Below are 27,799 nucleotides of genomic sequence, written 5' to 3' on the forward strand. Positions count from 1 at the left end.
TGACAACCAGCACGTTTTAGCTTGTTAATCCCCGTCCATCCATTTGCATAAGAAATCGTGCTTGTCATTCATGAGAGCCTCACGTGAACCACATTGCATGGTTTCCCTGAGTCCGTACGTGTACCTTCCAAAGATCCACGAGTCCACCTTCTTGTCAACAATTGTTGTACTTGCGTAACGAAAAGTCCGTAGTTTTTCATTTATAAAAAGTTATTAGGATCTTCTTAGATATAGAATTAACAAAAAAAAATACAAATTACAATATGAGAAATAAAATATACAAAACACACACACTATAAAATCTATGAGAAATAAAATATAAAAAACACACATTATAAAATCACAAAGATTTATGTGGTTCCCTCTAAAGGTCGTATCTATAAGTATGTTAAACTGAAATCAACCATACTATTAGGAGTTGACATCATAATTTTAGGATACAAAGTTACCTCGCTAAACCTAGTTAAAACCCTATCGTGCAATCTTTTAAACCAACTCTTCCGATCAACATTACCCGCCAATCTTTTGATTGTATTTCACATCTAACCTACAGTCCAGAAAGATAACTTTAAGAGCAATAAAGAATTTCTCTCACCAAATGATAAAACCATCCAAAATCTCAATGCGAACAACTTCTCTACGTGAAACCAATATCTCACTTTGCAAGAGGCACATCGTAGCGTTTATCTCTATATGAAGACTTTGCCTTTCATGCACTAGAGGCCACTGCCTCTCCCTCTAGAGGAAGCCATTTTTTCATATGGTTAGACCAGATAAGGCACACATTTTATTTCCTCTATCATTTCATATATACATGGTTATGAATCTCGCACCATCTAGGAATCCCATAGATGTAACATAAATACCAAACTTAATATATAACCAATAGTCCTAATTCAGTTGGACTTCGTAAGTATCCCAACTAACTTAGAAAACTAATTAATATCAATAATTATATAAGTTACATATAACATGGATTTCTTTATGCGGGTGATTTTTATAAAATTACGTAAGAGTCTTTTTTATAACAAATCCTATTCTAAATTATCACAAAAGAATATATAGTTCAAGTGTGCAGCCAAGGGTCTACAGTAAAAGTAATGCTACATCACAAAACTTGGCCCAAAAAAATGCAATTTTGATGTTCAAAACCGACCTAAAATCTATTTCTGCCTCTAATTATAAAAATTGAATTACCAAATTTTATATAGATAAGACGAATCTATGAACAGCTAAAATGGACAAAACACAAGAATGGAAAAGAAAAAAACCCAGAAATTCAATATCAATTCCCTAGATAACCTAATCGCTATAAAACCATGTAACTACTAAAGCAGAATTTGCTACTAAAAATCCACCGTGTGAGTTCTTAGGTGAGTAATTGGAGTTTAGCTGATGAAGACTACCATGGGCAACTACTTACTAGTTTTCTTTGCCGTGACTATGCTATGAGATCATTTACTTTAACATAAAGATGCCACAATCAATTTTAACTGTCAAATATTGGTAGCTAAGAGTATGTCATAGAGTTTGAAAATTTGTATTTAAGACTTTGAGTCCGGTCAATGACACATAATTAGGGTTTTTATGACCTCTTTATATGAAAAACAAATATATTATTGTGCAACTTTCTATTATGCAAACATCCTCTCGGTTTTTATGACCTCTTTATATGAAAAACAAATATATTATTGTGCAACTTTCTATTATGCAAACATCCTCTCTTTATATGTCCGACATATGCAAAGTCGTGGCTGAACATGTTTTATTGGTAGTCAAAGGTATTGTCACAATTTACTTAAATGTAAGGACAAAGTTTATATAAGGTTGCAACCTTATATGTAGAACTACAGATGCACCTCAAAAATCCATCGAAAAAGGTAGTTTTAATGTTGAAAAACCCTTTGATTGACCATCTCGACATTGAGATGTATGACCATGAAAAACAAAAAATTTAAGTCTCTGAAATAGTGCATTTTACAACATATTATCTATACCGTCTATTTTCAAGTTTTTCATATGTTTATAGATCTTCTTGATTTTAACTATTTTTGAAATTTAAAATTTTATAATTAGATATAAAAATAGATTTTGATATAATCTTAAGAACATTTTACATCAAAATTATATATGATGATAAAATTTGAAGGTGCACCTTACCTCTATAGCTATGGATGCATCCTTATGCCAACTGCACCCTAAATGTAATGGGTGCAGTTTCTATAAGGTTGCAACCTTAAACAATCCAATTAAGGCGCACCTTAAATTTTATCATAACATGTAATTTTGTTGTAAAAAATTATTAGTATTATCTTAAAATCTATTTTCATACCTAATTGGAAAGTTTTAAATTTTAAAAATGGTCAAAATCAAGTAGATCTATAAATATATGAAAAACTTGAAAATGGACGGTCTAGATAATTGTTGCAAGATGCACTATTTACGGGAGTCAAAAACTATTTTTTTTCATATTCATACATCTCGATGTCGAGATGATCGACTAGAGTGCTTTTCAACATTAAAACAATATTTCCGATATATTTTTGAGGTACATATGTGATTCTACATTTAAGGTTGCAATCTTATATAAACTTTTCCCAAATATAATATCATAAAACTTTTGAGTGCCTATATGGCGGGCATAAATGGGAGCATATTGACTTACTCCCTCGGGCAAATGACATGCTTAGGAGGATTTTCTTGAATATCCAGTGTTTAATTTTGGAACATTAATAATTTAGGCACATATAGGATGCTTTTCTTTTTCCTTTTTCTTTTAAATATTTTGTAAGAAATATCCAGTGTTTAATTTTGGAACATTAATAATTTAGGCACATATAGGATGCTTTTCTTTTTCCTTTTTCTTTTAAATATTTTGTAAGAAATTTCCATGTGTTTATTCTTTTATGTTGACCATTAGGTCGAGCAGGTTGCATCCCCTATATTCAGGTCCTTAAAATATTCTTACATAACATTTTTACAAAGCGAGTAAGTCGCCAATATGGTCCCACAGGTCCATATCATATTTTTAGCAAAACGTTTTGGAAGGTAAGAAATGGTCCATTCCCACTTATGCAAAGATGGAACCGAAATTGAGAGTGCGCAGTTGTACAGGTCGCGAGGTCTTAGTCCCACGGACGGTTCAGATTCTCTTTCCTCAAACTAGCTTCCCCGTCCATGCAAATAAATCTAGATCCGTTTCCATATCCTTTATGTTGGTCGCGGCGTTTCAAAACTCGGAAGTGGGTCCTAAAATCGGGCTAATTTGGATCGGAGTTGCCTTTGGATCAATTGATCTAAATCAACAATTCTAATATGGATCAGCCTATTCTTAGGGGATAAAAATATTTAATACTAAAAATGAGAAAATATTAGAAAATTAAATAAGGTGGGAATCGATTAGTTTTTATGACCTACAAAAATGATCAGGTCCTCTGATCGATAGAAATGGGTGACTCCATCCATATCTTCTATAAATTGACTATACAGGTTGGAGGATATATTTTTACAATCAAACTTTTTTCTATCTCTCTTCATCTCCCTATTTTCTCTCTATTTTTAGTATTAAAAGATTTGCTTCCAAAGGATAACCTATCTAAATCTCATATCTTTCTTATATTTAAATTCCTTTTAAAATCTCCCACTTAACATATTTATCAAAAATCCTTCATCTTCCTACTTAACTTTATTCTTATCCTAGCTCTCTTCCTATTCTAATTAAAAATAATTAAATAAAAAAATAACCAATTTTTTTATTTGCATTATTCTCCCCTTCGGAGAAGCTTGACCTCGAACTTATCAAGCTCAAATCTTTTAGATGGGTTCTCAAAAGATGGTGATGACGTCCCACCATTTTTTATGATGTTTTTTTTTTTAAATTATTGACTCATTTATCAAAGGCTTTGTGCTTATTTCAAAGTGAAGTAGAATACTGAGATCTTAGGCTCCATCTTGATTTCTGCTTCAGACCCACTTGGTCAGATTTTGAATACTACATCACACATATCTTCTTCTTCTTCATAATTGATTTTCAAAATTTATCTTGATTTCTGCTTCAGTCCCACTTGGTCAGATTTCGAATACTATATCACGCATATCTTCTTTTTCTTCTTCATAATTGATTTTCAAAATTTATTGCACATTGGGGTTGATATCAGGCTCTATCCTGATTTTTGCTTCAAACCCACTTGGTCAGATTTCGAATACTACATCACACATATCTTCTTCTTCTTCATAATTGATTTTCAAAATTTATCTTGATTTTTGCTTCAGACCTACTTGGTCAGATTTCAAATACTACATCACACACATCTTCTTCTTCTTCATAATTGATTTTCAAAATTTATTTCACATTGTGGTTGATCTCAGGCTCCATCTTGATTTCTGCTTCAGACCCACTTGGTCAGATTTCGAATACTATATCACACATATCTTCTTCTTCATAATTGAGTTTCAAAATTTCTTACACATTAGGGTTATTTGTCGTCGTCTGTTGTATCGAGATCTACCTCTCCATATTATTGTTGCACATTGGGGTTATTGATGTCTATCGAGATCTACCTCTTCATATTCTTGTTCTGATTGCAATCTATTAAATACATCTAATAGACATTGTTCTACTACTTTGCTAATACTATTTTCTATCAAATCTTTTATCGAAGCTCTTCATAACTAGATCAGGATCTCAAGGCTCTGATACCAATTGATGCAAGCAGAAAAAACAATTGGAACAATAAAAATAAAATAAGAAGAATCGTTAAGAGAATATATCATTTCTCAGTAAGAGAATCTACCCAAAAAACAAAATCCACAAAGGAATCCACTCCAAAAAGATCTTATCACAAGATCAACTTTATTCAACTATTATTCTCTCATCTGTTTACAATGAGTGACTTCCTTTCTTTAAATAAACTTAAAAAACAATTAACTAAAAAACCCCTCTCTCTCACGTGCACGAACTTTTTTTCTATCTCTTCATCTCTCTATTTTCTCTCTATTTTTAGTCTTAAGATATTTGCTTCTGAAAGATAACCCACCTCTATCCATGTCTTCTCTCTTAACAAGACGTGCCATCCTATTTTTCATCCTCTCAATCTTTGATAAATCCAAAACATACAGTCTCCTTGGTTGATAAATCCAAAACATATTTTTTCATATCTAAATCCCATCTTTTACATATTTAAATCCACTTAAATCTCTCACTAAATCTCCATAAAATCTCTCACTAAACCATACTTACCAAAAATCCTCCCTTTTCCTAATTAACTTTATCTTTATTCTAGCTCTATTTCTATACCTAATTAAAAACAAAAAATAAATAAATTCCAATTTTTTATTTGCATAAGAAACGTGGGTAGAGTCGGCATTGACAGAGTTACAAGAGACAATGGTGAGCTGTTAATGAAATGTTATGGTCCTGTTGGCCACATAATTGCAAATCGAGTTGAAATGCGATCAGTTTTACAAGGAATTCAGTTGGCAAAAGGTTTTGGTAGCAAGAACCCAATACTTATCAGAGAAAATTGTTATCAGAGAAAATTGTGGCTGAAGAGGTTTTCTTTAATGTAATAAGCTCGATAATAGAAGAGAAGCGGATACCATAGAAGTTAATGATGTTGTGGGATGAGATCAAAGCTAAATGTGCAGGTTTAAAGTGTATTTTTTTGCCATGTGTATAGAGTTAAAAAATGGGTTGCTGATAAATCGGCAAACCTGAGGGCTGATGCGACAGAGTTATTTACATTTTGATTTCTTTTGGTGTTGGTTTTTTCATTTTTGTTTTTGCGGAGTTGCTTTTATATCGTGGGATTGATGATCTAATTATAAAACTTTAAAACTTTGATGATGTAATACAACTTGTTAACCATATGCAAAAAAAAAAAAAAACTAACCTCTCAGCTACCGAACCCAATTTGGATCAGCAATTTTCGATAAGGATTAGGAATTTTTTCAATGCCGGTTGATTAGTTGTTCTACTTTTATTGTGAAAATGATAAGTTTGTAATGAGAAAAGTTACCAAATATATTTTGGGCTAGCTTTTCATGCTTCCCCTATACCTATAGCATAAAACTTTTATTCTTTTTCTTATCCAACCGTCCATTCTGAATGGACAGTTGAGATGGCCTCGCTCACAATGTCACGTCTCTACACTATTTTATTTTTAATTTTTTTATATAAATTATTTTGACACCAAATTTTGGATGTCCACTCCTCCCTTAAATTCACAATTCTAAAAATATTAAAAAAGTATTATAAATAAAATAAAATGACCACAATATCCTGAAAGTTTAAAGGGATATTTTGGTCATTATATATCAAAAATTACTTTTAATATTTTTTTTAAGTGCGCCCCATTGAAAAGATGGCACATACCAAATTTCATAAAATTACAATCTGTAGAAAAAAAACTAAAAATAAAATACACTAAGGCATTGGATCTAGATTAAATGATGGATGACTCACTTGATCTAAATTTGACCATATCTAAGGTTCAAATTGAACCTTTTTTTTTTAAGGGGGATTGATTATTGAGATGAAGAGAGTATGTGTGCAAAATTTGGGATCATACAAATACTACAAACATGGTTTTCTAGAAGTGTCGTTTCATTATACTATGATACAACCGCTGCATTTGATCATTATATATATATATAGGAGAAGTATAGAAATATTTCCCATATATTTTAATATGGCAAGCTTTGTTTTAAGGTAAAATGGGTTGGAATAATATCAATAATAAAGTTCATTACATTAGGTTGGTGTACTTAGATTCAAATTTTTATTAATTCTCAACATCATAAACGTGTGCATCAATAAAATTGGAATAATTAATAGCAAAAACTCATTAGAAAGGGAAATGATAAATAATAGCAAAAACTCAGAGAAAGAGAGACAATCATCGTCGATATGGAAGGGACCGCAAAATAAGGCGAAAATGGTCACAAGCTACATATTTCATTTCTAAAATAAATAAGCAAATTAAAAATGTTGTATGTGAGACCCATTCCTACATTTGCATCCCTTGGGCTATAAAACACCAATCTTAAAGAAGATTGCAACTAGGTGGTCCCTCAAAAAAAAAAAGAAGAAGTAAAATCACTGGTCTAAATATGTCCTTTACAAAATTATCACTTCGTATTTTTAAATTTATTTATTTTTACATATTTATGATTTTATTGTTAGAGATTGTATCATCATTATCATCATAACTTTTTTTGAATTAATTGGGGTCAGCTACATGAATCATGGTCTTCCATATGCTCTATTAAAGGTCATTTCCTTAATGAGGCCATAAATCTTCATATTTTTTCAAACTACTTCTACTACGTCTTTTTGGGCTTACCCCTTGTCCTTTACATTCTTGCCACTTGAACTAACTCGCACATCTTAATAAGTGATGTACTTGGTCAGCACCACACATGATCAACCCACCTAACTCTACCCTATCTTATCTTATTGCCTATTAGTGCGACATATAAATTTTCCCGAATGGATTCATTTCGAATTCTATCCATTCTTGTCTTGCCACTCATCCATCTCATATATATAACCATGCAACTATCTTTAAGACTATTTACCTCTTCTCTATCTCTCCCTCACCCCATCAAGTATCTCTCTCCCTGTTTGCAACATATTGCTGTCTCTAACTACTACATCTCCACATTATTACAATGGCTTGCTCTCTCTCGAAATCCCAAGCAATTTGCCTTTGGCTTTGCTTTTGGGCGATGGTGGTCACCATTGATGCTTTCTTTGAGTTCAGGGTGGGTGGGCCCCATGGATGGCATCAACCTATCGGAAACGAGACAGAAACTTACAACCAGTGGGCGGCGAGGAACCGGTTCCACGTAGGAGACTCTATTTGTAAGTAACTAAACCTCATGTTCAATTTAATTGTTGGTTTATTTCCAATGTTTGACTACTTTTTCTTTCTTTTCCTTGCTTCTCAATTTTAGAGTTGGCTTATTCCACTATTTATTTAGTTTTTCTTCTTACCAGTTGAGTTCTAGTTCTATCTATTTATTTATTTTCCAATTGTTCTTTGTTCATTTATAATTCTTTGTTCCTGCACTTATGGAAACTTGTTTCCCATTTTATGCGAGTGAAAACTCGCCCATTGAACCAAAAGAGCAAAAATAAATTTGTATATATGTTTTTTCAAAATTTTATACATACTATTTCAACATTTCTGAACTTTAAGTGCATTTTACTTAGCTTGTTTCTCTATAAATATTTTTTTTTTTGGGATTGTTTTGGGAACACTCCATGATTACATTGAGGTGACAATGTCAAAGTTTCCACATTCAATTTGGTTATAATAGACCACCTGCAGTATATGATTTGTGTACTACATTTACTTTTAATCTGCACTGTGTTTCCTCAATGACTGACAGAGGAGATGGCTCCTTAGTTCTGATAAGAAACAGGAGACACTTCATTAGTATCCATACAGTTTAAGACTTATAGTATTCTTTAAGAAACCATGTCATCAGCTCCCCAAATTACTATTTGACCTCCTTAAGTGTCTACTTTTGTCAATTTAATTAAATTTTAAAAGGTTACCTATTTGTTTCTATTGTTTGGGATATATATTATAAGTTACTTAACAAATGTAATTAGCTCACATTCTTTGAAATATGGTCAGTAACCATGTTATCCCTGATCCAAGAAACTGCTAAATCATGCACATTTGTATCTTTCTGTTATGTATCACCTAACTTATTTAAATGACAAGATGATCTCAGTTCACTAATGACCAATTTTTCTCTCTGCAAAATCCCCCCCATTCTCCATTTAAATTTAATTTTCCAGCCCCATATGTTTGCTTCATTCTACTCTATAGTGCAAGTTTTTCATTTTGTTTCTCCCTTCTTTTCTATGATCCTAATTTCTACCTTGGTTTTCTTGCCTTTCTTTTCTCCCTTTTTCTCTCTATAGACTTCAAGTATAACAATGACTCTGTCTTGGTTGTGAACCCAAGGGATTACTTACGCTGCAACACATCGAACCCCATCTTCAAGTTCGAAGATGGTGATACAACCTTCACATTCGAACGCTACGGATTCTTCTACTTCATTAGTGGGCAACCCGTTCACTGCAAAAATGGTCAAAAACTCATTGTTAGAGTCATGGCTCAGTCAGGAGTTCTGGCTCCTGCGGCTGCCCCTGATGCCGGTCAGCCTGATCAACCTGGTCAACCTGGGCAGGGCGGCGGGGAGGGGACCCCCTCTAAACCTCCTACCCCAAACACTGGCGTAAAACTAGCTATTGGGCCTCTATTCTTGGCTTGCCTTGGGGGTATGATGGTCATTTCCCCTTGGTTGGCCTTTTAGGTGCTCAGGCCTTAGTGAGGGGCATAATGTTCATTATCCCTTTTGAGGGCATTTGGGTTTCTTTTGCTATATTAGTTGAGTCACTTGATTGTGAACTTAATATGTAGACTGTTAGGCCAAGGGCAACTTAATATGTAGACTGTTTGGCCAAGGCCCTTCTTGGTTTATGGTTTAGAATTGACTTTGTAGGTTTGCAACGTTTTTTGGTTATTTTATAATAGTATTGTGCACGGATGGACTTGAAATATTTTTACAAGTTTCTGTTATTTGTGTTAGATAACTGGTTCGATTTTCGATTTTCTGTTTTGATGTGTGGAAAGAGAGAGATCACTGTGGGCCCAATCTTCTCCTTCTATTTTCTCTTCTTATTTGGTTAGAAAATGAGGATGTGCTGTGAGAAATTTAAAATTTAAAATTTAAAATTTTGCACTTTCTTTTGATTTAAAGAAAATAATTGAATAATGGATAGGGGAGAGGTGGGGTTGTCCCTGCAAATGGGTTATTATCTGCTGTCTTGAGTACTCATTAGTTATTCACCCTTTTTTTGAGGGGCTTTTTAATGTTGCAAAGCAACCCATAAACAATAGCTTTGACAGATAAAGCAATGCTAAATGCCAAAAGAGTGAAGCACTCTTTCATACAATAACTCTGATTATTGTACAAAGAACTCTCATTGAACATTAAACTTTCTATAGAGTGTTGCCACCACTGCTAGCTCTCTTATGAAGACATTAGCAAAAATTGGTACCTTGAATTATTGCAGAGAGAAAAGAAAAGAGCACGCGGATTCTGTTATAGAAAGAGAAAATTACATACGTGGACATTATTTTGGGCTGAGATTCCACGCGCATCGTATTTAGAGAAATTGTGTGATTCTTGGTCATCCTTTAAATCTCCGAGGAAGATTAATCACCTAAAGAAAGCAAGAGGGGAGAAAGAGACAGTGGCAAAGTTGAATTACTGCATTTATGTCGAATTACTCCAGTTCCTCATTTGAACTCGTGTTTTACTTGTGCTATGCTTGGGTTAAAACATGAAAAAAAGAAAGGAGAAATGCAAAATGAAAAAATAAAATATGAAAATTTGATACTTGAAATTTCATTTATAAGGAAAATAAAATTTGACATTTAAGCCTTTTTATTAAGTTTTGTTTATCGGTAATGTAGAGAAAGGATGAGGTAGAGTCTGCTTCTACCTAAACCACAACATAAAAAAGCTTTGTCGGTTTACAATGCATGAAAGGCATTGGAGAAAGAACATGACCAACATAAATGCTATGATATCCAATGGAGCTTACGATAGATTACATTAGGTCTCTCCATCACGGTCCATCAATTGATCTCATGGTTTCTATGATAGACTAGATAAGGGAGATTAATCACCTAAAAAAGCAAGGAGAGAGAGAGAGAGATACGGCAGAGTCGGATTATTCTGTTTATATGGAATTACTCCGGTCACTCATTCGAGCTAGTATTTTTTAAGTGTTATGTCCGGGTTAAAAATGAAAATAAAGAAAAGAGAAATTAAAAATGAAAATATGAAAAATTGATACATGATTGATTTTGAAAACTTACATATATTAGAAAAATAAAAGTTGACATTTAAGCCTTTTTATTAAGCGTTGTTTAAAAATAATATACAAAAAGGATAAGGTAGAATCTGTTTCTACCTAAACTACCGCAGAACACATCTTTACAATGGCGTACAATGGATGAAAGGCATTGGAGAAAGAACAGGACCAACATAAATGCCATGTTTATCTGATGAAGCCTACGGCATATTACATTAGGTCTCTCAATCACGGTCCATCAATTGATCTGACGGTTTCTATGATAGACTAGATTAGGCAGAAGACATTTTATTTGGCCCGTCTTTAATTTGCAGCCCAAATTCAAGCCTTCCATTAACTCTAATCCTACATTTAAGTTGGTTGATTTATGCAGTAATAATATAATATCATGTATAATATAACTTAATAAAGAAGAAATCATTTTTTTTTTTTTTTTGTGGATTAAAAGTTATAAGAGTCGAGAACTTTTCATTTACAAATTTTAGTAAGAAATAGTAAATGCCCTTCCAAAATACTGATAGAGGCTAATGCAAATACATATTTTAAAAATTTATAATTGCTCAACTCAAGTGGATTAAAATTAAAAGAATAAAAACAAAAAAGGAAATCCTTTCTCCAATTTAAAGAAAGTCTTAAAAATGTAATGCGTATTGCTGCCTCTCCCTCTCTGTCTTCTCTATATATCAGCTTTTTATGGAAATAAGTTGTAAGATTATACTAAAAATTTAGATATATGAGGTTTCTTTCTTGCCGATTGAAAATTATTTTGCACATTTCTTTAACTTGCAAAGATATTAATTGATCGAATTGTGTAAATCATTGCCAAATCTTAAAATCACATTGTTCGACCAACCTGGTTCACTACCCAACTCATATCGGTCCGGGGTTTGCAGACTATGGATAAGAGATGCAACTGTGAAGCCTATTTTTATCGGCCAAGAACTGAGACTTTGGGCCGACGAAATCTAAACTTAAGTATTAGCTAAATTTTGAAGATAAGATGAAAGGCACCATAAACACATTACTCTTTTCAGTATGTTAAGCTGTATCCGCATGCATCACCATTAGATAACAACTTCAATGCTCGAAGAGAGAGAATGCTGCTATGTAAGAGAGACAGAGAGAGCTTCTCAAATCGCAAAACCCTTTGAGTTCTAAAGAGAGAACTACTCCAGTCCCATTTGAGTTCTAAAGAGAGAGAGAGGGTCCTTGTTATAGGTGAAGTGTGAGTGTTTTTAAGTTTGTGAGAGAGTTTGATACTTCATTGAGGTGTTAGTGAAAGAAAGAGTCCTCTAAGCCTAAAGTTTAAGTCCTCTAAGCCTCAAGTTTCTCTTTTGAATGCTTTAAAATTCCTTCTCTTTTTTCTCTCAAACCCCAAAGCCTCAACCATATCTTTTAAATACTCCTTACTCACTAAAACTCTTAAACCCTCCTCTCTCTAAAACCTGTCCCCCATGCTCTAGAGTCCTAAAAAAAAGTCTTTAATTCTCACTCTAAAACCCTGCCTCTCACTCTAGTGTCCTCCCTCAAGTGCTTCACAACCCCTTATCTCTCTCTCTCTAAAATACTCCTTACTTTAAATCCCCATTCTTTTTCTCTCTAAAACTCTTAAACCCTCCTCTCTCTAAAACCTGTCCCCCTTGCTGTAGAGTATAGAGTCTTTAAAAAAAGTCTTTAAACCCTTTCTCCCTCTAAAACCCTGCCTCTCACTCTAATGCCCTCCTTCAAGCACTCCACAACCCTCTCTCTCTCTCTCTCTCTCTCTCTAAAGTAACACAACCTCAAGTTCGCGCGTCGCCACCTCTCTTTAGAATCTCTCTCTCTCTAAAACCCCTGATCAACGGGAACGCGTGGCGAGGTCCCAACAAGTCGTTTGAAAAGAAGAATCACTGCTAGCTCTCTCTCTGCTACCCGTTGGTCTGTTCTCCTCGCCGATCTCAGCCCTGCCTCGCCGATTAATTCCTCTTCTCTCTCTCTCGCTCTCTCTCTCTGTATGCCGCAATGTCGAGGTCAGTATGAATAGTTGCCCTAATTCCGCTGATTGTTGAAAATTCCTTGTCGGAAAATCGCCATTCCAAATCTCTTTTCTTTTGTTCTTGACTCCAAACTCTCTGTGATAAAAATTGTTTGGATTTTTGGTTTCTAAATTACTGATTTTTCAGCTTTATTTCCATTTTTCAATGGTTTTGCTTGAAAAGAAATCTCATTTTTTATGCTTTTTTTTTTTCCTTTGACATGTTCTTTGGTCTCTGCTTAATAGTAATGGTGATTGTTTAATTTAAAGAAAATGAGAGAATTTCTGTAACTTGCGACTTTTTCTTTTTTTGTTGAGAGAGAATGGGAGAGAAGTTTTTGGTTATTCATTGGATTTTTTTTGTACCATTGCTTAATTCTTTGGGATGAGAAAGAAGTTTGGTTATTTATTGTATTTTATGCCATTGCTTAATTCTTGGGGATGAGAGAGAGAGGTTTGGTTATTTATGGCATTTTATACCATTGCTTAATTCTTTGGGATGGATCCATTTTTATTGAATGGTCTCTTGTTTTCCTCTGCATTTGTTTCCTTGCATTCTCCCCAACTGTTTTGCTTTTGCTTGTACAGTTCTGCTGTTCTTTTTATTTTTTTATGTACGAAACTTTCTATTGAATTACTTAATTCATCTTATTCTCTTTATATAAACGTTTTGGGTAATGCCTAGTTGTTTTTATTTTCATTTATTTTTATTTTCAATCTCTGTAAATAACTGCCTATACCCACTTGATAAGTTTTATTGTGGCATATAATATACCTTGACCAACTTTTTTTATTTTTAATGTTTTTTTTTATCCTTCCCTTGACTAGAATTTTGTAGAGCCAAGATTATCCCCTAGTTTTCCGTGCATGGTGGTTTTTGATAATTAAATCATGCTGCTTTAAGAGCCAAAATACAGGAATACAGAAGCAACATTTCCCTATCGTTTTTACAGTAAAACTTTACTTCTCCAATAAGAACTTCACATCTTTAGTCACTTTGCGACAATTTTAAGTGGTGATACTGTTTACTACTTTATTATGATCTGATATCTGTTTACCACTTGATTATGATCTGATATAGCTTAAGGGGAATGAACTATCTGATATAGCTTAAGGAGAATGAACTCAATGCCAGAAATATATGCATAATTATGAAATTCAACTTGGATGTGTTGACTGCAGGATGTTGGAGCTACGAACTCTAACGAAATTTGGGAATCTTTTGCAGCCTTCTCAGGCATCCATTTCTTCGATCATTCAAGATGTTGGGAATCTTATGAGTAGTAGACTACCTTCTGTGTTAGGCAGACATCACTCATTTTGCAAGCTGCCTAAGATTAGAAGAGGTTACAGAATGCATCCGACTGTCTCACCAAATACACGGTATGCGCAAGGTTCTAGGAAAAGGGTTCCTCGAACCTTTTCTTACAGTAGTTATTCTTTTCCACCTGTGAATAGAATTGTATGCTTTGTGAGCCTTGCGATCACAAGATCACGCCTCCTTACTCCAAGTCTTCTTTCTTTCTTCATTGGAGAGGCAGCATGGGAAAGAAGAAATGCCGCAGAACGCAAACCTCTTCCGAAAAGGACTACCATTTACATGCAAGCTGAAGATGGACATATTTATTTTATCTCGCTTATTTTATCCCTCATTGAGGGCCTTTTGCTATTTTTGAGAGCAATCTATTTGGCGGTGTTGTTCACTCCTTCTCTATTGACGAGTCCATTTGCCGATTGTTTTGGTCTTCAATTTCGCAAAATTTGGATTCAATTGGTTCATCTCACCCTAGAAAAGGCAGGCCCAGCTTTCATAAAATGGGGTCAATGGGCTGCTACTCGTCCTGACCTTTTCCCTATAGACCTCTGCTCTGAGTTGTCAAAACTTCAAACTAAAGCACCAGCACATAGCTTTTCTTACACAAAAAAAACTATAGAAAATGCATTTGGTCGTAAACTCTCGGAAATCTTTGAGGACTTTGAGGAGGATCCTGTGGCCTCAGGTAGTATTGCTCAAGTTCACCGAGCATCATTGAGGTTTAAATACCCTGGTCATCGAATCAAAACCATGGTGGTCGCAGTCAAGGTCAGGCATCCTGGTGTTGCAGAGTCGATAAGGAGAGATTTCTTGATTATCAATTCGGTTGCAAAAATATCTTACTTAATTCCAACATTGAGGTGGTTGAGACTCGATGAAAGTGTTCAACAATTTGCGGTTTTCATGCTTTCTCAAGTTGATCTTGCGAGGGAAGCCGCACAATTAAGCAGGTTTGCATATAACTTTCGGAGATGGAAAGATGTATCCTTTCCAAAGCCCTTATACCCACTTGTTCATCCCGCTGTTTTGGTGGAGACATATGAGCAGGGGGAGAGTGTTGCCTATTATGTCGATGTGCTCAAGGGGCATGCTCGAATAAAGAAGGCTTTGGCTCACATTGGGACCCATGCCCTCCTCAAGATGCTTCTTGTAAGTTATTTTCTTGGGCTTGAGGTTTTCTATTTTCTTGGCTTTGGGGTTTTCTTTCTATATTAGGCAGGGAATACTAATCATAAGGTCTATTGGGAAATCATGTTCATTTGGTTCATCATTGTCCAATAAAAGGATGGAAAGTGATGGGGAGAGAGAGACTCTACCTCCATCATTGTCCATCATTGTACTTGAAAAGTTATACATATATTTTCGCACTGCTTATACACAAACTGTATTTTGTGAGATGCTTTCAAAATTAATCTTGATATTCTTTTACTCAACATATTTGAAGACTAATTTGATTTTCTCATAAAGCTTTTGGACTGAAGTCCAAGATAGAATGACTACACTAGGTGATATTTTTTTTAATAAAAGATCACTGGGCAATGCTCTTTCATTTTGGTGTTCCCTACTTTGCAAATCATCACCCTTCCATAATAACAAAACTGCAAATGTATTTATTTGACATTGATTATTGGGCTGTTTTTCTCTTCTTTTTCTTTTCCAATTGTACCTTATCTCATTCTTTGATAATTCTTTAATTCTATATATGCATTTTCATTTGGGTTGCACAGAAACAACCAGTATTGGCTCACTAGATGGATACATGCCATCTGATTCTTGAATTCTTGTTTCTTTTCAGGTGGACAATTTTATCCATGCAGATATGCATCCTGGAAATATTCTTGTTTATGTTCCTAATACCAAAACATCAAGTAAAAGACTGTTTAGATCGAGGCCCCATGTTAAATTTATTGATGTTGGCATGACTGCTGAGCTTTCTCAGAGTGACAGAGTAATTTTGTTGGATTTCTTTAAGGCTGTTGCACTTAGAGATGGCCGCACTGCTGCAGAGTGCACCCTGAAGTTTTCACAGAAACAGAACTGTCCAAACCCTAAGGCCTTTTTAGAGGTAACATATCGTTATTTTTTTTGCTTTTATTTTAGTGGGGATATTAATTAATCCTTATATGCATAGAAAATTGTAGATTCCTAATTCCTTACTGGAGATGTCGTCTTTTCTTTTCCTTTCTGAGGGTATATTGGTCATTTAGTTTGTAGCAGAGGCATTGCATTAGAAATGGCTGGCATTCAAAGGTCTTTAGGTGTTATGCTGGTTTATCCTTTTCTCTTCTTTGGTAGGTATATCAGGTGTTTTTGTCGCTTTTAAATTGCGGCAGAGCCTATGCTTTAGAAATAGCTGGAAATGATAGGGTTTTCTGTGCTTCCTTTGGATTATGATGCTTTCCTTTTTGCTTTCTTTTTAACTAATGTTTTAGTTTACTCTATCTGGTTCTCTTTTGTATTTAATTTGAAGTTTACATCATTTGCCAATATCATAAGTTTCTTTCACCGGCCATTCCAGACTTTCTCATTGTTAAAAGATTCCTGTGTGATTATTGCTTATTTCTTTGTTTCTCACCCACATTGAATAATGTGCCTCTTCCGATATTCACAGTAAATAAGGTTATGGAATTGTAATACTATAGTCCAATTGACATTGGGAAGCGATTCTCCATTGGAATCATGACCATCCATTCAAACAATAGAAGGTATGGATAGAGCGTGGGACCCACCAGAATAAGACAATGATAGGAATTCAAAAGCCACTGAAGAACAATGATAGGAACCTCCATTCCTTTTCTGCTTGACTCTTGTGATTTGCATGCTCTGGTTCTCTTGTATGAATTCCTTATATTTTATTTACTATCCGTCTTCTATGGCTTCTTTTTTCAGTAAAATCTAATTCTAAAACATATAACAATGGAAATTATTCTTCCCTCTCATTTAAACCTTTCTGGCTTCTAATGATTTATCTTTCTTAGATAGTTGAGGTTTTCATTTTGGTCTTCTTTTGATGTTGTGCCAGGAAGTTGAGAAATATTTTACCTTTTGGAGCACTCCAGAGGGTGAAGCTGTACATCCTGCAGATTGCATGCGGCAACTGCTCGAACAAGTTCGACGTCATAAAGTCAATGTTGATGGAAATGTTTGTACCGTGATGGTAACTATTCTTGTCCTCGAGGTATCATCTCTCTCTACGTTTCATGTTTGATTGGCAAGAGTTGAAACAAGATAGAATGTGTTACCTTGATGAAGTAACCAAGGAAAAAAAAAAAACCATTCATAGATTTATTTGCTGCTCTCTTTAATTTATTGGTCACTACAATGATTTGTTAAAGATCATCCATAGGAGAGGGAAGAAAAGTCTTAAAAGTCTTTTTGTTTTTTTGTTTTGGTTATGTTTGAATGTGTTTCGTTATGTTTTGCAGGGTTGGCAAAGGAAGCTTGATCCAGGTTATGATGTGATGAAGACATTACAAACACTCTTATTCAAATCTGACTGGGCCGAGTCTCTCACTTACACCATTGAAGGACTCATGGCCCCTTAAAGCTCTTATGGTTTTTCATTTCCTCCTTTATTTTCTGCAATTTGTGTAAATAAATTTTGGAACTTCCTTACTTCTAAGTTATGGTTTTCAATCATATTTGATTAATAAATAACTTTGATCTCTCTCTCTTTTATGTGCGTGAAACTCCTTAAAATGTTCACTGTTTTCCATCTCATCTCCACCGTCCCTGTGATGCAACTGATGGTGGAGATTGACGGTGTACTCCGGTTCTATATACCAACTTGCTAGTCTAGGACTTCTTGTGTCATTGTAGTGAAAATAATTAAAGGTAGGTGCACGATGATTTCTATGACCATAGATAATGTATGGTCATAAGTGTCATAGATGAACGGTGATGGTGAGAATAGATCTACAATTATCGTGTCATGACTTATTAGTCTAATCTCTCTCCATTGAGTAGAGTGGATCTACAATCACTTTACGTGGAACAATCTGTTATTTAGTCTCTCGCTTGTTGAAGCCTTCCCTCCGGCCACCTTTTTTCTCTCTCTATCTTTATTAGCGTATTAGCGTTTACAAAATCGAACTGGAACTTAACCGAAACGGTTAATCAGATATGGGTTTGAAAGCGATTTAACTGGCTTAAGTGGTAAATTGGTCGATTCAACCGCTCCGGCCACCTTTTTTCTCTCTCTCTATCTTTATTAGCGTTTGCAAAATCGAATTGGAACTTAACCGAAACGGTTAATCAGATATGGGTTTGAAAGCGATTTAACCGGTTTAAGAGGTAGATTGGTCGATTCAACCGCTCTCATCGGGCAAGTCTTGGGAAGTCAAAAAAGTGTTAAAAATTATTAAAATATGAAAACCATATAAAAATTGAGTAAAACAAAATATACTAAAATAAAGTTGAAAATTAATAAAAAAATAGATTTTCACTCATTTTATATTTTTCAAAAGGTAATTTTTTTTATTAAAAGATGGGAAATTATAAAAGACAAGCTTTCTATGCTTTCCCTACGGGATAGAAGTTCTATTCCCCCTTTATCCAACCCTCCATTCTGAATGGAGCGTTTAGATTCCCCCAATCGTAATATCACTTCTCTACACTACTTTATTTTTAATTTTTTTCTATAAACTATTTTGACACCAAACTCAGGATGTCTATTCTTCTATTAAACTTGTACTAGTGAAAAACATAAAAAAAAATATTTTCAATAAAATAAAACTATCAAAATACCCTTAGATATATCAAAGGTATTTTGGTTATTATATTTTATCGAAAAATTATTTTTAATATTTTTTATGGGTGCGCCTCAATGATAGGATGACATGTACCAAAATTCATATTCATACAATTTGTATAAAAAAACTAAAAATAAAACACTTTGAGACATCGGATCTAAGATTAAACGTAAGTGGTTCTCTTAATTAAAATTGGAGAGCTGGATGGTAAGGGGATGATAGAACTTCTATGTTGTACATCAAGCATATAAATATTTTTCAAAATATAAAAATGAGTATTAATGATAAATTTTTTTTTTTAATTTTTATCATAAAAAATATTTTAAAATATATTACAAATCAAAATTTTTAATTTTTAATTTTTTTTTAAAATACGTATTGATCACACTAACCGCACAAAACGAGAACCCGCCGCATTAACACTAATGCGGGTAGCGGTTGTATCGGGAGATTTTGCGAACAATGATACGCGTGAGCCCGTAGAGAAATACGTGACACAAGTTCTTCAACTTTCTCTCTCTAGTATATGACCTATATTCGGCAAATCTCTATTTCTCCCTCTCTCTAAAACTCTAGTATATGACCAAAGTTCTGCAAATCTCCATTTATCTCTCTCTCTAAAACGGAGGCTTTATGACCCAAGTTTTGCAAATCTCTATTTCTCTCTCTCTCTAAACGGAGGTTTTATGCGGGAAGAGCATGTAGGAGGGGCGTTGCATGAAAGGATGAATTCCAGTGTCTTGCATTCATCAAGAAAAAGACTGTTACCACTGCACTCCAAAACCTTATTCTTCTCTCACCATAAACTTTACATAGCTTCTCTCTTCTCCTCCTCATCTAATGGGCAATCTTTACAAGAGAACCACAAGAAAAAGAAGAATAAATTAACAAACTCTTCCACTGCAACAGGTAATCTCTCTCTCTCTCTCTCTCTCTCTCTCTCTCTCTCTCTCACAAACCATGACTATAGCTGTGTCTTCATGTCTAAATCTCTCTATCTATGGGCAAAAACCATTGGAGCAAGCATGTCATCATTCCGAAAACCACCGCCTTTTCTCTCAAAACCCTTGAGAAATGGCATGTTCGTGAGCAAACGTATTATTTTCTCTCTCTATAGTGAACCCTGATACCAGGAGTGCCTCCATTCCCAACTCCGCACTCCCCCACTCTCCTTTTCCTGTTTTGGTTTCTTCTCATGAGTTCTCACTCTAAAGCTATTTTGAAATGCTCAAAATACTTCCTTTAAATTGGACCAAAACATGGAGAGCAAAATCTCCACCTCTCTTACCATGAACCCAAAATCATCTCTCTCTCTCTCTCTCTCTTAAAACCCTTTCTTCTTCTTTTTGGGTTTTTTATATTTTGTTTTTGGGTTTTTTATATTTAGCTGTTGGTTTTTCCATGGATTCTCAATCTAGAACTGTGCTGGTCCTACACAAAAGTTTATTTTATTTTATTTGTTTTTAACAGAGCAACAAGACATAGAGAACAGCATTTACGCCGTACTGACAATAGACAGATGGGAATCCCTGAACCACATGAACTACAAACTCTCATCTCTCAGAACCGTCCATGGAAGGCTGGCTCTAAGGTTCCTTAATTATCTCAGCAAACAACCCAACTTTAAACACATGACTCAGTACCTTTCAATCACAACCCACATATTGGTTAAGGCCAAAATGTATGATGAAGCCAAAGAATTACTAAGAAACCTGACAAAGTTAGGACTTGGGCCTAAACTCCTCTTCGATGACCTTATGCATGCTTATACAAAGTGTAATTCTAACCCATCGACCTTTGACCTCTTGATTCGAGTATATATCAATGATGGTTTGCTTGGAAGTGCCTTTGAAACATTTCGGTTGATGAAACTTAGGGGGTTCAGTCCCTCAATTTATTCTTGCAATGCTATTCTTTCTTTGATAATGAAAAAGAAAAACAAGATTTCTTTGGTTTGGTTGTTTTTTGAGGAGATTTTGACTTGTGGAATTTGTCCTAATGTGGGAACATTCAATATTCTTCTCAATGCCCTTTGCATAGAGGGGAAGATTGACAAGGCAGGGAAATTTATTAAGAAAATGGAGGAAATTGGTTATACGCCAACATCAGTTACTTACAATACTTTGATTGATAAGTATATTAAAAAGGAGAGGTTCAAGGATGCGTTTAAGCTTCTTGAAGTAATGGGATTGAAAGGTATTAAGTCTGATGTATGTACATATAACATGTTTATTAATAGTTTGTGTAAAAAGAATAATTCCTCTGATGCTTATTTGCTTCTTAAGAGGATGAAGAAGAGGGGGATGAAACCAAATGAAGTCAGTTATAATAGTTTGGCCAATGGATTGTGTAAAGAGGGTAAAACTGCTCTGGCCATGAAGGTTTTGGATGAAATGTTGGCTCATGATCTTGTGCCGAATGGTATTACTTATAACACATTGATTGATGGGCATTGCCGGAAAGGGGATTTTCAGAGAGCTTTGAGGCTTTTAGATAAAATGGAGGCCTTAGAGATTGAGTTGAGTGAGGTTAGCTATGGTGCCCTTATGAATGGGTTTTGTAAGGCTGGCAAGCTCAATGAGGCCTCTAATCTTTTGGATATAATGAAACAAAAGGGATTAAATGCTGGGTGTATTATATACACCATTTTGATTGATGGATATTGCAAGAGCGGCCAGTTTCATGAAGCTTTACACATTCTTGATAAAATGCAAGGGTCTGGAATTGTGCCAGATATTGTAACGTATTCTTCACTTATAAATGGATCTTGCAAATTGGGGAGGGTCAAATATGCGAAGGCGATCCTATGTAAGATGCAAAAAGGAGGACTTTCCCCCAATAGTATTATTTATGCAACTTTAATTCACTCATATTGTAAACTTGGTAAAGTATTAGAAGCCTTAAAACTATATCTTCATATAAAGAAGAGAGGCATGAATTTGGATTTGATAACTTGTAATATGTTGGTTGCTGCACTTTGTAAGGGTGGGATGTTACAAGAGGCTGAGGGGTTTGTTGCTCATATGGGTAGGATTGGCCCGTCTCCAGGTCTTGTTACTTTTGATTGTATAATAGATGGTTATTGCAATAGAGGTGATGTGCTCGGTGCATTTGCGATCTTTGACGATGTTGTAAAAATAGGTCATGTTCCAGGTGTTTTCACATACACTAGTCTCCTTAAAGGACTATGTAAAAGTGGGAATTTGGATGAGGCTTATGGGTTTATGGACAAATTACACACGATGCCTTTGGTTCTAGATACTAAAGTGTATAATACGTTATTACATGGAATTTGTAAGGCTGGGAAGTTGGAGGAAGCAGTTAAATTTTGTAACGACATGGTTCAAAATAATATATATCCAGATACATACACGTACACCATTCTTATTAATGGTTTTTGTAAGGAAGGCAAATTAGTTCCTGCATTTATGTTGTTTTTATCTATGAAGGATAGGGGTTTTGTTCCCAATTGTGTAACTTACACTTGTTTAATTGATGGATTGATTAAAGAAAGCCAACTTAAGTGTGCTTGTTATCTTCATAAAGAGATGAGGGCCAATGGTGTCCTTGATATTGTTTCTTTCAATGTAATGATCGATGGATTCTCTCGAGCTGGCAAACTGCAAAGGGCAGATAAACTCTTCTCGGCTATTTTGCAAACGGGTTTGTATCCCAATAGAGTAACTTATAACATTCTTATGCACGCGTATGCTAAGAGAGGTCTAGTATCAAAATCCTTGTATTTGTACAAAGAAATGGTTGAGAGTGGTTTTGCACCTGATATATTAACTTATAATGCCCTCACTCTTAGTCTCTCTGACACTGGCATGGCAGATATTGGGTTAAAATTGTTGGAAAAAATGATTCGAGGAAATGTGAATCCCGATCACTCAATATTCAACATTCTTATAAAGAAATTCAGTGACAAGTGTGATATGAAGAATGTTTTTAAGCTTGTCACAGTTATGAATAATTTAGGGGTTCTTCCTGATTCGGGTACTTTTACTACTGTCCTTGAGGGTCTAAATAGAAAAGGGGAGTTCCAAGAATCTTGTAAGCTTCTGCATGCCATGTTAAAGGGAGAGGTTCTTCCCAACCATAGATCTTATATAACTTTAATCAATGGGAAGTGTAGAGAGGGTGATATCCAGGGGGCATTTAGGCTTAAAGAAGAGATGGAGAAACTAGGCTTAGTCCCACGTGATGTTTCTGAGAGTGCCATAGTGCGGGGCCTTTGCAAGAGCCAAAAGCTCGAAGAAGCCATGTTGCTCTTTGATAACATGCTTCAGATGGGGTTGGTTCCCACCATTGCCACTTTTACCACTCTCATTAATGCACACTGCAAAGAAGGCAAGCTTGCTGAGGCTCTAAGCCTATGTGATGTTATAGAACAATGTGGCATGAATCTTGATGTTGTGACTTATAATGTTGTAATCACTGGACTATGTAACAATGGCTGTATAGCTGTTGCATTTGAATTATATGAAGAGATGAAGAGGAAAGGCCTATGGCCCAATATTACCACATACACTGTGCTTATAGAAGCTCTTCTTAAGGGAATTGATCAGTCTAAAGGGGAGTTGCTTTTGATGGATATACGGGAAAGGGGTCTTATTTCTCATGAAAACATGAATCTTGGAGTGCATGAGAGGTTGGTTCGTGCTTTGAGAAGATTGAATGGCTTGAGGCGATGCAAGAAAATGACATTATATGGGGAAAAGTAGGAGATTAGTTTGTTCTTAATGTGATTACTCACCCTTACTCTTAACTGGAAAGCACAACAGGCAAACCTTCGTCGCCTGGTGATTTCGAGATCTTAGACATGCACTCTTGCTTCCAGGTGCAAAAACAACATTTACCAATCTTAAAAGCAAAATATTAGGAAAGATATTGTATTCAATCACAGGAAGACTGATTGGCACGAACAATTTTAGGGTAATTATAGTAAATGCATCAATCTGGTGCTTGTGAGTGGCTTTTTCTACTCAGAGCCAGTATTACTTTCTTGGAAGGTGAGGATCACTATTCTGGATCAGACCTCCAATGACAAGGTAATCTCTCTCTCTCTCTCTCTCTCTCTCTCTCTCTCTTGCCAACTCTCCCCACCCCTACCCGCCCAAAAAAAAAAAAATGAAAAAAGAAAAAATCATATAGTTACTGTGCTGTAAGTTTGGTGTTCACTCTTCAAGGTTTATTTCTTGAATGGATGGGTTGATAGAATGATCTTTGGCATTTTAGCTTTTGCTTTTCCGGATAAATTGTTTTTCTTTTTGTTAGTTAACTTTGTTTCATTTTGTTTCATTGCTGTAGGTGCAAGTACATCAAAACTTCAAGGGAGTACAACCAAATTGTTTTGGTCATGACTTGCATTCTATGAGCTTTATCAAGAAACAATCTTATTCTCATTCATTCTTTGAAGGCCATGCGAAACACTACTTGCAGAAAGGTATCTGTCTTTCCTTACCTTTTAAGTCTGTGTGATATTTATCTTAATATTTTGCAATTTAGCCCCCCAGTTAATTTGAAAAAAAGCTAAAATGATGACGATGATGATTCTGCAATTTAGCCATTTACATTAGGGTGGATTTTTTCGATGACTATTCTGCCACTGAAACAACTTTTGTGAGATACCAGAATTCACTTCCATGCATTTCTTTCTTATCATCTCACCCGTCAAATTTATGCCCACCTTATTTGTGAAAAGTTAATTTAGATGTTTTTTTACTTGTTAATTTGGGAATAGTTAGTATTGTAATAGCACTGAAATACATATGAATAAATCACATGTGGAATCAAGTGCCATCTCCTACTAATATGCAGGTCTTTTGCTTTGGTTTTCTACAAGTCACAGATATAGAGCTCTTCTCAAATGCTAGGATAGATTACCAACGCAGTACATAAGAGAGGGAGGTGGTGGGAAGAAAAAGGGCAACATGAGAGCAGAATCAACAATAGCCACATATGGGAGAATGATTTCATATAATTCTAAAAGGACAATAATATTTTGGGAAAATTACGTACATATCCATTATACTTTGCGTTATTACGGATGTATTAAATAGTTTTCGTTATTATATGTATGTCCGTTTTTTACCTTTTATAACACAATATTTTTAAAAAGATGATTTTACCTTTTTTTGGGTGTTGAACAACCAAATTGAAGGGTTTTTCAGATGTTCAACATCCGAAAATAGCTCGAAAGTTTAACGTTCACATTCTTATTTTCGGATGTTCAACACATCAACATCAGAAAATGAGCTCGATAGCGTTTTACCACTTAAACTTCTCTGTTTTCTGTGTTTTGCTCTGTGCTTCTCTGTCTTTGCTCTGTGAGTGCGCGTATTTGCTCTCTCAGTGCTAAATAAAAGTAACTAGTTCACAGATTTCTCGGATTTTCAATAGTACGCGTCTTTGACAGCATTTCTCGGATTTTGAAGGCATTTCACAGAGTGAAGGTATGTGGGTCGATTTTAGAGATTTAGATTGCCACCTGATTTTTATTTAGGGTTTATACTCAAGCATATTAGTTCTATCTTGTGAAATTGATTTAGTTTCAATTAATTTGTGGCTCCATTTTGATTGTATAAGATTTTTAAAATTTGGGGGTTTTGAGAACTTGATATTTTCTGGTCTCTGTAGAACTTTAAATTTTTAAAATTTGGGGGTTTATACTCTTAGATAGTTTTAAGTACAGATTTGTGTTAGATTTAGTGATATCTTAGTTAAGGGATGATTTTTGTTGTTGATAGATTGAGTAGCTTACAATGAAAATTTGTATGTGATTTATGATTCAAGTACATATTTACTTTGAACATTTTGCAAAGTAATTCGTGAATAGATATATTTGAATTATGATTTATGATTTATGATTCAACTAACAATGACTAGATTTTGCAAAGTCATTCGTGACTAGATTATGCTTCAAGTGCATATTTACTTTGAACATTTGATTTATGATTCAAGTACATATTTACTTTGAACATTTTGCAAAGTAATTCGTGAGTAGATTTATTTGATTTATGATTTATGATTTATGATTTATGATTCAAGTAACAATGACTAGATTTTGCAAAGTAATTCGTGACTAGAGTTATGATTAAAGTACATATTTACTTTGAACATTTTATGTGATTTATGTGAATTATATTTTGGATAGAATAATTTATGAATAGATTTATTTGAGAGCTTATTCGATTTGTGACTTACCATTGTTTCATTGATTTTTTATGCAAATGCATTATGAGTTATTGATGTCTCGATACTCAAGCGAAGACATTTTAGTGGTTCAACCACTCTTATGCAGGTAAATGGACAACCTGATGCCTCCAATTAGACAAGAAATGGATAACCTCCAACTTAATGAGGTTAGTGTGTACTTTGATATGGATTAGTTTCAATGTATTTAAGTATTTGTAATTTTTTTTTTGATTGATTGCATATCATATAACAGGTAATATGGAATTCGTATTTCAATCCTGATGAGGTCATTTCAGATGATAGGCGATAGGCATTTGAAACTGCAATATGCATAACGACGCTCATATTTGACGATATTGCCAAGTTGTACATATCAGATCGTGTTCGCCGGCAATCTGGAGCTAAACAAAGCATTCCAAGAAATCCCTTGTCTATTGGTAAGATGTCTAGCAGACAAGGTGGATAACGAGATTGACGAACTATGAATGCAAACAAAATCCAACACTGGTTGACTCGTCATGATCGCATGATGCCTGATATTGAAGAAGATATTGTCAATGGGTTGCCCTCAGAGGAGTACAAGGTCTGGTACAACCTAGTATTCCATCTTATAATATATAATGTTGCTAACTCACCAAAAGATATATTACAACCTCATAACCATGAAGAAGGAGATGTGGTTCCTGTTCATGAATCACAGTATATAATGAGACTTCGAGGTTATGAGGACCAGTTGGTATGTTTATATTGACCCACAAATTCTTTTCGTCTTGTACTTAGCTATTAGTTCCATGAAATAATTTATATATATTATCTTGTTTTAGCAGGTTAGTGCAGTTCAGACATCTACAATCATGTTAGCAGAGACATTTACACTTAAACAAAAGTGGTATCTTGAAGTTTATAATCGTGTTAACAACGCATTTGAAACATTGTCTAAGTTTGTACCTATAGATATGGATATATAGAAGTCATGATGGAAAATTTACAACGTGAATATAATGACGAAGGTGTACCTGACGAGGCCGGACATGATGTAGTGGGTGAAAATAGTCGGGCTGCAGAAGACCTAATTCCATCCATATAACTTGCAATTGAAGAGCCCAGAAGATATAACACACGAAAGAAACAGTATTAGCTCAAGAGAAATCGACCAATGTAATAGCCTTTTGACCCTTGTAATGTATTGGTCATTTTGACCCTTGCAATGTATTGGTCATTTGATCCACCCAATTTGTTCAATGAATTTTGTCAAGTCTTTCTACTTTCTTCACTTGAATGGGTTTGAATGGTTGCTCACATTCACTTTAATGGGTTTTAATGGTTGCTCACATTCACTTTCAGTGGTTTGAATAGGTGCTCACATTCACTCGGTTTATATGATTTCCCCTCTTAGTTTCAATGGAAGGAGGTTAGGTGACCCATTTTAAACTATTAACCAATTGATCCATCACAATTGTGAAATGTCAAACACAAAACACATTGCTTAATGATTTCATTGTACTTTTCAGCATTCGTGTGCATATTTTTTCCCACATAATTGAATAGAATGCACACGAATGCATAAATCATATATATATATATATATATATATGCATTTGAAGGGGTACAATTCGATC

At 34.7% G+C, this 27,799-nt stretch overlaps 3 protein-coding genes across 14 annotated transcripts; all 3 read left to right on the forward strand.

Annotated features, from left to right (window-relative positions):
• Window positions 1-7,578: 7,578 nt before the first annotated feature.
• LOC18447615 (early nodulin-like protein 21) lies at window positions 7,579-9,578 on the forward strand. Its single transcript, XM_006857709.3, has 2 exons — window positions 7,579-7,864; window positions 8,939-9,578. Exons 1-2 carry the CDS (start codon window positions 7,672-7,674, stop codon window positions 9,331-9,333), a joined length of 588 nt encoding a protein of 195 aa, XP_006857771.2. The 5' UTR covers window positions 7,579-7,671; the 3' UTR covers window positions 9,334-9,578.
• A 3,026-nt stretch (window positions 9,579-12,604) lies between these two features.
• LOC18447614 (Protein kinase superfamily protein) lies at window positions 12,605-17,905 on the forward strand. Of its 4 annotated transcripts, none has more exons than XM_088849076.1 (6): window positions 12,605-12,912; window positions 14,100-14,300; window positions 14,459-15,381; window positions 16,028-16,297; window positions 17,255-17,410; window positions 17,658-17,905. In XM_088849076.1, exons 3-6 carry the CDS (start codon window positions 14,518-14,520, stop codon window positions 17,775-17,777), a joined length of 1,410 nt encoding a protein of 469 aa, XP_088705202.1. In that variant the 5' UTR covers window positions 12,605-12,912; window positions 14,100-14,300; window positions 14,459-14,517; the 3' UTR covers window positions 17,778-17,905. The 4 variants fall into 4 exon arrangements, with proteins under 4 accessions (XP_088705202.1, XP_088705203.1, XP_011628270.2 ...); XM_088849077.1 differs by having other exon boundaries at window positions 14,146-14,300; XM_011629968.3 differs by having other exon boundaries at window positions 14,100-15,381.
• Window positions 17,906-19,511: 1,606 nt separating this feature from the next.
• LOC18447613 (uncharacterized) lies at window positions 19,512-27,453 on the forward strand. Of its 9 annotated transcripts, none has more exons than XM_088849083.1 (6): window positions 19,512-19,892; window positions 20,454-24,034; window positions 24,294-24,429; window positions 26,265-26,347; window positions 26,434-26,916; window positions 27,008-27,453. In XM_088849083.1, exons 1-2 carry the CDS (start codon window positions 19,670-19,672, stop codon window positions 23,705-23,707), a joined length of 3,477 nt encoding a protein of 1,158 aa, XP_088705209.1. In that variant the 5' UTR covers window positions 19,512-19,669; the 3' UTR covers window positions 23,708-24,034; window positions 24,294-24,429; window positions 26,265-26,347; window positions 26,434-26,916; window positions 27,008-27,453. The 9 variants fall into 9 exon arrangements, with proteins under 9 accessions (XP_088705209.1, XP_020531219.1, XP_020531217.1 ...); XM_020675560.2 differs by having other exon boundaries at window positions 26,434-26,763; window positions 27,005-27,453; XM_020675558.2 differs by having other exon boundaries at window positions 26,434-26,763.
• The last annotated feature ends 346 nt before the right edge of the window (window positions 27,454-27,799 follow it).

Source organism: Amborella trichopoda, chromosome 10 (assembly GCF_054954075.1).
Source record: "Amborella trichopoda isolate Santa Cruz 75 chromosome 10, AtrichopodaSantaCruz75HAP2 v2.0, whole genome shotgun sequence".
NCBI lineage: Eukaryota > Viridiplantae > Streptophyta > Magnoliopsida > Amborellales > Amborellaceae > Amborella > Amborella trichopoda.